We start from the raw sequence: 9,146 nt of genomic DNA, 5'->3' as shown, positions 1-9,146 counted from the left end.
TCAAGTGATTTTTTGTAGAGATGATCTTTGAATGAGTATCTACAAAATAGACGGTTTGGATTAGTGAAATACAATCCGGAGTGGGGCCTACAAGGGGTGTCCCTCAAATAAGCTTATTTGAGGGATCCCTCAATGGAAGCTCTCTGTATATATATATATATATATATATATATATATAGTCCCCATCTCTTGGACTACAGGAGTCCAAGAGATTGTGGTCACCCACCGTTGGATATTAATCCAATGGTTCAAAAAAGTTTCTTAAAAAGAGTGCAAGAGTGAACCGTTGAATTTACATCCAACGGTGAGTGACCACAAATCTCTTAAACCCCTGTAGTCCAAGAGATCAGGACTGTGTATATATATATATATATATATATATATGCAGTGCATTGCTGCTTGTCTGTTGCACGTCACACCCTCTTAAGTTGTTCAACGCATCTTCTAATGCAATTGTTTGAAAATACAATTAGAACACATTAGTCAGAAGAAATGAAGCATAATCAGTCATGCTATTCAAAAACATCAACAAAAAATTAATTAATGTCAGTTCCTTGTCTCTGCTGTTTCTTACTACTAACCCTTGTGCGCCTTGCTAGGTGTGGAAAATTCCACTCTGCTCAATACATTTCATATGATTCATCTCCAACCTGCATTCAACTGAAACAAACGTCCTCAGTCGGAGAAATGTTTGATATGGATGATATCTTTAAAAAAAACTTATCCGGTCAATTTTAAGAGCAATTGCGTTTAAAGATCCCCCTGACCTGTGTAACGTAAACTGTCAAGCAAAAATGCACTACAAAGCCCAAATTGTACGCTTAACAGAAGCAAGAGCTGAACATGATCAAAGCAATTCTGGTGTATGATGTTCCAGAATCTATTTGAGGACTCATAATCCCACCAGCTCAAAAAGCTTCAAAACTATCACAAGTGTCTGCCGACTGGTTTGAAAGTAGGAGATGCCTTTTGCATTTTCTGGCATTCCTACTTTGTATATTTGTTCCCTCCCCATTATTACCCTGCAGCCAAAAAAGAAACAATGACAAATTATTTCAAATTCATTGATTTCCTTAAGCTACTTTTTCCATCGTGACAAACATATAAATCCACGAAGTTACCTTTAGAAACTGATTGAAACGATAACAGAGAAATATCCTATTCTAACAAAGATTTCCACAGGCATTACAACTTATGAGTCATTACCTAGTTCTTTTCTCAGTTTTGGAGCCCATCAAGTTCAGCACGTGCCAAATGCAAGTTCGGAACAGCCATCAGATAAATCAGCAATCTTGTCATTAGCCAATCCCAATTTTCTTTCAAAAAGCAGGAATTTCCAGATCTTGATAAAGGCAAGCCACTGTTAAGCTACCACTAAGTTAAGAATTGTGGCTTTAAACATTAATTTCAACAAAGTGCCATCAACCCTGGCATGTATTTAATTCTCGATAATACAGTGTACCAAGTTATTTACATCCAATATACTTTTGCCCTTCAACCATACAGTCTCTTGACTTAAACAAATAAGCAACGAGTTCCACGTAAAATAATCTGGAATGACACCCTTCTCTACCATTTGCAAAACAAGTCTCAAAGCTTTCTGAAAATCCCCCATATGGCAAAGAGCGGCCACCAAAGGACTATAACTTCTAGCATCGGGTGAACAACCTCTCCCAACCATGTCTTCCAGGAGCTTCAGTGCACTACCAACTTTTCCTTGCTCGCAAAACCCACTTATCAGAGAATTAAATGTCAACGCAAGAGGAAAGTAACCATGAGCAATCATCTCATTCAATAGCTCAAAGGCTTCACGAATACACCCTTCTTGGCAATATCTATGGATTAGACAGTCATAAATAAAAACACTTGGAACTCCCCTTTCCATAAGCATCTGATTATAAACTCTCTTGGCATTCTCTGTGTCGCCCTCCTCACAGAAACCTAAAATTCTCAAGCTTCTATCAACAGCTCTAGGAAATAGTTTCCCCATATTGGTTAGAAACTCAAGTGCTTCGTCCAAACGATGTTCCTTATACAGGCCATATAACACACTATTATAAGGAGAAATTTGGCCAAGGGAACCACCTTTTCTTTCATTCATTAATTCTAAAATTTCAAACCCTTTTTTCGTCCTTCCTCCGGAACACAAATATCTAATTAATGTATCATACGTAACAAAATTCCAGTTGATGCCATCTGTTTTCATATCATTAAACATATCAAGCGCCATATCCAACATCCCAGACTCACAAAAACCAGAGATCAATACATTGTAAGTATCAACATTTGGAAGGCATCCCTTTCTCTCCATCTCCTTCACAATGCGAAGACCGAGTTTTGCTTTCCCTAATCTACAGAAACCCTTAATTAAGGTGTTATAAGCTACAACATCCACCAATCCTCCCTTGTTCTCCACTCTCCCTATAACCTTGACAGCCTCCATTACACGGCCATCACTGCAAAGAATTTCCAACACCTTAGTTACAGTGACAATATCAGGCACAAACCCCAAACCAAAGCACTTCTCTAGCAAAACAAGAGCTTGCACTAAATTCTCTTCTCCACAATAACCAGATATCAAAACATTAAAAGTCACATCATTGGGTGCTTCCATCTCATTCATCAAGCTTCTCGCTCTCCCAACTTTCTTGTTCTTGCAAAGTGCATGAAGCAACGTGTTATAGACCACAGTATTTGGGGTAATTCCCCGAGACTTCATCGCTTGCAAAAGCTTAAAACCATCACCAATTCGATTCGTCAAGCAAAGTCCTTTCATCAAGATACCGAAAGTATAGTCATCGCCTTGAACGCCACTTTCCATCATCTTCTTCCTATAAAACTCCCTAGCTATATCTATATCTTCCTTCACAAGAACATCAAGTATGGAATTGAATACCTTCAAAGAAGGCATTTTTTCATACTTGTAAATCAAGTCAAGCACGTTGATAACTTGTTTTACCATGTGGGCACGGCCGAGACCTTGAATGATGGTGACAAAGATGTCTTCATCTGGGGGTTGCCCAATTGAGGTTGGCATTTCGTCGAGCAATTGGTGAACAGTGTCAAAGCAGTGGAATGTGCATAGCTTGTGGATGAGAGCACGGTAAGTGGAGGGAGAGTGGATGAAGTTGGGGAGTTTGGAGGCCCATTTGAAGGTTTGGAGGGCTTGGGATGCTGATTTTTGGTCTAACAGAAGATGGGCTATGTGCTTATGGGATGGAATTGCAATGGATGATGATGATGCCGACGACGATGACAATGAAGAAGATGATGATGCTGACGACGACGACAATGAAGAAGATGACGATGACATGTTTCTAAGAAAACATCTGAAACACAAAATTTGAAGCTTCAAAGGATTATAAATGGCTGGCATTGGACATCCACTTGTGTTGCTTTTGAAGGAGTTTGTTACCCTTGCTCTGTTTTCTGCACATCAAACAGTACACAATAGCCTAAACTCAATTAAAACAACTCTGGGTTGAAATGTGACAATTAACAGAAGATTAGGAGAATCCAAAATTATCAAGAAGAAGAAAATTACAAAGGTCGGGGGTGGGCCAGAAGTGCTACTGAAAATAACTGTTAAACTACAAAACAACACTGCAAAGAAAGAATGCAGAGTATCCTAACTACAATTAACACACAGCTGCCCTCCCATCTAAATAAATATCAGAAAGAAAGAAAAAAAGATCCTTGAATTCTGCCCCAAATTTGACATTTCCCGGAGCTCGTCCACTCCAAGTGCCATATAATCTTCGAGGCATATATTTTGTGTGTGTACATATTTACATATACATACACACAATTGATCACCGAACATGAACCCGGCATTATAGCAGTGTATGTACAAAGGGCCCCAATAACGAGAAATAGAAAGAAAAAAAAAAGATTAACAAATTTTAAAAGTAATAATAAAAACCCTATGGAAAACTTAAACTCTAATTTCCATCTTTTCTACCTTTTTGTTCAGCAACCAAACAGAGCATATCACATAATCTTCAACAAATCCAAAGAGAGACAACATTAAGTGCATAAAGACTACTTTCAAGGTAGTACTTTGTAACTAAATGTCACTAATTCTCCAATTTGGGCAATGTTTCCCTTGGAACGAGAATGTAGCAAGTAAAACTGCCTCGAAGCACTCCACAACAACATATAGGACCTGTTCAACAAAATTACTGACAGACACAGAGAAAGAAGCAAGAAATGATTAGAGCTGTACCTGGAGAGGTTGAGGCAGCAACGGAGAATCAGCAGGAGAGGTTGCAGGTGAAGAAGGGACGGGTGAGGCAAAGGCTGCTGCGGCTTTGGAGGGAGACAAGCACAAATTATTTGAAATCTGCTTAGAATCCAAAACATGAAAGAGTCCAAATTATTTTAATATATATTTACAACAAAGAACAAAAATAATAAAAGAAATGGAGTGAAAGATCCATTCTAAATTTCTAATGTCCATCCTCCAAGACAAAATCAAGAGTAAGCAACAAGCATACTCCTTGAGCTTCTCAGCAAAGAACATCCAAATATAGGAGATTTTATTACTTTACCGTTCAGAAATCTTCCCAATTTCACCACCAAGGGCATCCACTTCGTGTACAAGTTTGGAATTTGCTGGTCCACCTACTGCTGTCTTGCAAGGCTGCATCGAACACTTTTCATTAAGAAGGGCTTTAAATTATCTGGGTCATGACTCTGAAGACCTAAGACATTTTGCATAAAGTAATGTGATCACACCTCTGTTTGTTTCGGGGCACATGAGAGAGAGAGAGAGAGAGAGAGAGAGAGAGAGAGAGAGAGAGAGAGAGAGAGATACATATTATATCAAATCTAAAGCTGCCGAGTTGCATAATAAATAAGTTGGCATGCTGCCTCACAATTTATGTGATTGACAAAAGTATTCTAAATATTTCATCCCATTAGGTGAACTTTCTATCACACCCAGGAAAAAAATTGGTGAACTTTCTAGCTGTAAATGATAAAATTTTACCAATGTTCCTTTCAGCAGAATCATGAGTTGAGAATCCAAAATGAAAATTGGTTATTACATATCTAGTTTTGAGAAATACAATAAAGGTACTAAATAAAACAGCAAAATTAAGAGGTTATCAAGAAAAAGCCAGAGTTAAACCTGCCATGCAATCCTAAAAATGCTCAGTGTCAGTATAAGAGTTTTTGCCCCTAAACGAGCAGATGCTATTAGTTTGTAGCTAAATGAAAGGTATGTTATTCTGATTCATTGAGATAAAATAGCTCGCAATATATAAATATTCCGATTCATTGAAAGATAAAATAGCTCATAATATATAAGTAGTTAGAAGTTAGATCAGATGAAGATAGATAAGCGAGGTTGGTAGATTGGAAAGGAAAAAATAAACACAATAAGATGCTAGGTAAAGATATGATCAACTCTCCTTTCAATTTTATTATAGAAAAGCATATGTTCAATTACTTCTAAAAATCCACAACAAATAAATAGAGGCAAAACAAAGACTGCTCACACACATAAAAATTCCTTAAAACCATATGTTCCCAAACCACTTCATGCTGTTTGTTTAAAACATCCTACTGCTTATTTGTTGAACTTAATGGGAAGTCTTAAGGAGAAAAGTTAGCAAAATTTCAAATTGGCTCAAATGATAACCAGAATCCTTCCTCTAATTTTCATCACATCACTCTTCCTTTTTTCAAAAAATTTGTTACGGTCCACACTATAATACTTCCATCACAACGAAGGAAGTTCCTGATTGGTGGTTTGCAGATGCAGGATTGTGATGACATCACCAGCTTGTCTGGATTATGCAGTCCAAGCTGCCCCAAATTAACACACTACAAAGAAACAATACAGAGTATCCTAACTGCAATTAACACACAGCTGCCCTCCCATCTAAATAAATATCAGAAAAGGAAAGATCCTTGAATTCTGCCATAACTGAAGTACAAAGAGCTGCCCCAATTTCATATATGTATGTGTATTTACATCTCTACAACGTAATGGAGGACTCGTCGTACACATTCCACTGCGCAATTGATCACTGAACATGAACCCGGCATTATAGTCCTGTCTGTACCCTTACATTTAATCCAAAAAAACATCAACACTAGAGGAAAGATCCAAACTTATATAAGAAGCACATCATTCAAGTCCAGCAGACCGATGGCTTGAAAGCTATAGTAGTGCTATCTGGATAACCTATTAGAATAAGATTCAACGTGTTCATGACAACACTAAGCATATTTTTCTACTTTACAAAGGTCCCCAATAACGAAAAGTAGAAAAATTCCACAAATTTAAAAATAATAATAAAATTTGGAGAACTTAAACTCCATTTTCCACTCTTTCCTACCTTTTTGTTCAGCAACCAAACAGAGCATATCACATAATCTTCAACGAAACCAAATTCATGAAGGCGCTATACTTTGCAACTAAATGTCACTGATTCTACAACTTGGACAATATTTCCATTGGAAAGAGAATGTAGCACGTAAAACAAAACACTCCACAACAACACATATGACCTGTTCGACAAAATTCCTAACAGACATTGAGAAAGAAGCGAGAAATGATTAGAGCTGTACCTACAGAGGTTGAGGCGGCAACGGAGAATCGGCGGGAGAGGTAGAGACCGAAAATCTAGAAAAGCAAATATGAGAAGGATTGAGGATTGTGAGCCGTTGGTTACGAGCCAAGGACGGTTTCTTTCTGTTACTGCCGTTATGAAGTCTCAAATCTTTACCAATAAATTTCACTATGTTATTTCTGTTCTTTTTTCCAATAATCCTAGGAGCATGGGTATCGTACATCCATGGGGTGTAAAGACCCAAACCTAAAATTCACATGTAATTAGTAATTTATTATGCGGAAAGACAATTTTGCCCTTTGACTCACTTATGAACTCAACGTTGACTTTTTGACCAAAAAGGAATATGACAATTTCACATACACCGTTGCGTAGAGCACGACGACACGAGTTCATAGACACGAAGTAAGCTCGAATTGGAGTTTAACGAAGAAAATACGATTACAATATCACGAGGGGCAAAATGGTAAATTGGAAAATCAGATTTTATAAAATCGTTTCTCTCTCTCTCTTCCCCATCAGTTTCTCTCTCCTCTCTCTCTCTCTCTCCCGCGCGCGACGTCCGTCGCCTCCTCCCTTCCCGTCACCACACCAGCCACCACAGGGCACGCCGATCTCCGGCGTTGGTACCAGCAGCTTCGTCTCGCCGCCGCCGTCACGCCACGACCTGCCTCCACCCCTGCACCGGCCGGAGCTCGCCGGAAACTGGAGGAGAACCGCCGGTTTTAGGCAAAACTTCATCTCCTTCGTTCTCCCTCAATTCTCAACCAAATCGTTCGAGTAAGGTATGGATTCTCACCTATTTTTCATGCTCTAGCTGATGGTTGGATAGGTTTTGATCGATTTTAGCCGTAGATCACTCGATTTTTTAATTGAAATTCGGCTGACTTTCGGCCTCCGTGTTCGGCCACTTCCGGTCAGTTTTTGGGGTAGGTCCAAGAATAAAAGTGACTCCAAATGAGGTGTTTTACCTAGGATAGGAGTTTGGAGTCCTGGTTCCGCGATTTTTTGACCACCCGAAATCGCTTAAGACAACCAAATCTGCCCGCGCGTGCTGGGGCGCGTGGGCGAGGGTGGTGAAGTAATTTTGTACAGTTTTGTGACCCTCGTGTCGTTGCGAGCGCGTAGGATTTCGCGGATCTCGATTCGGAGTTCGTTTGAGCCTCGAACGGATTTTTCATATCACGCGATCCTTGGGTGCAGTGTCGTCAAATCGTTGGATCACACTGAATTTTGGATATGTCGGTCGACATGATTTCAGGATCGTGTAGGATTCGACGGATTGTGAATCGGAGTCCCGGATACTCCGAAAAAGCGAACCCTAGGGCTAGGGTTTAGAAATTATGCGATTACACGATCGTAATTAATCCGACTGTCCGATTGACACCAATACCCTCGGGACATGTGTCGTAAATATATTGGACCTTCTAGCGGCATCCGGATCATATTGTACCCGTGGGGTTCCGGATTGACTTTTTGGACTTTAGCGCTTTTTGAGTCCCAAGATACCGCTAAACGATCCCACGTGGAAGGAAAGCTGTTATGGGCATAGGGATCACTTTAAATTGACGCACGTCTTTTTAGGAGCCGGGGGTAGGGTTTTTAATTTAATACTATATTGTATTAATAGAATATTTTGGTCATTGACTCAGGCACCCGGGCACCAGTTGACCCGCAGGAGGGACCTTCAAGAGGTCCAGCGAGTTCGGACTATCAGTGAGTGGACTCTTTGTTTTCATAAAGGAATTTAAGCAGTTCAATTTCAGTTATTAGCTGTTTTATTCTGTTAAATATTTTATGTTGCATGCTGCCGAGTGACATTTCTGTTAAAGACTATAGAAACAGAGATTCTTGTTCATTATCAGATAAATGGCAGCAGAATTTTAAAGGTTACAGAAAGTTAATTATTCAACAGATTTCCTTCAGAAACTTTATATTTTCTTAAATCACCTTGTACCCAGTTATTAAATGTTGCCTTCGGTTTATATTGGTTGCCTTCGTTTAGTCAGCATGCTTGACAGTTGCCCCACGAGTTCCTTGGTACTCGAACTCGTGTGGAGCGAGTAATGCGGATAAAGGTGGACTATGGTCCCCTGAATCCTGCGAGTTGCGGCTCGGACTGACTTCGTGTCACTGAGACCTGCGAGTATGTGTCATCCATGGTGATGCAAGGAATTGACGGATATAAGGAATTGACGGAAATAAGGGTACATCTAGGTGATAGTTTAAACTGTTTTCAAATGTATAGTTATATACATGCATTGATTTCAGAAATAAAGAAAATAAGTTAGTTTGTATAACTGTTTTTACAGTGGGGTTAGTATGTTCATATATTATTTTCGAAGCTTTGTTTTGGATCCACTCACCCTTCTTGTTGTTTTGCACCCCCAGGCAGTAGATGTGCACAGGAATCCACCACCGGGCCACTTCCTATCTTCCGTGCCTTTCTTTGATGTAGGATTTGTATTTTGTACAACGATTCACTCTTTTGTAAATTCTTAGCAGTCGCTCTGATGTTTTGCCCTAGATTGAGTTTGATCTCTTGGAATGTATATATACATATGC

General features: G+C 39.3%; 1 protein-coding gene across 3 annotated transcripts; it reads right to left on the bottom strand.

The window, feature by feature from the left end:
• On the bottom strand, positions 424-6,750 carry LOC18785125 (pentatricopeptide repeat-containing protein At2g17525, mitochondrial). 3 transcript variants are annotated; one of them, XM_007219423.2, is made up of 6 exons: positions 6,580-6,750; positions 4,551-4,703; positions 4,226-4,342; positions 1,207-3,429; positions 768-1,022; positions 424-660 (listed from the first exon to the last, which is right to left on the bottom strand). In XM_007219423.2, exon 4 carries the CDS (start codon positions 3,374-3,376, stop codon positions 1,439-1,441), a length of 1,938 nt encoding a protein of 645 aa, XP_007219485.2. In that variant the 5' UTR covers positions 3,377-3,429; positions 4,226-4,342; positions 4,551-4,703; positions 6,580-6,750; the 3' UTR covers positions 424-660; positions 768-1,022; positions 1,207-1,438. The 3 variants fall into 3 exon arrangements, with proteins under 3 accessions (XP_007219485.2, XP_020412000.1, XP_020411999.1); XM_020556411.1 differs by having other exon boundaries at positions 424-650; XM_020556410.1 differs by having other exon boundaries at positions 4,551-4,642.

The sequence above is a fragment of the Prunus persica genome, chromosome G2, assembly GCF_000346465.2.
Source record: "Prunus persica cultivar Lovell chromosome G2, Prunus_persica_NCBIv2, whole genome shotgun sequence".
NCBI lineage: Eukaryota > Viridiplantae > Streptophyta > Magnoliopsida > Rosales > Rosaceae > Prunus > Prunus persica.
This window is presented reverse-complemented; position numbering and strand designations above follow the sequence as displayed.

Coding starts and splice junctions, on each gene's coding strand:
- LOC18785125 (XM_007219423.2), bottom strand. CDS start 3,376: ATGCCAGCCATTTATAATCCTTTGAAGCTTCAAATTTTGTGTTTCAGA.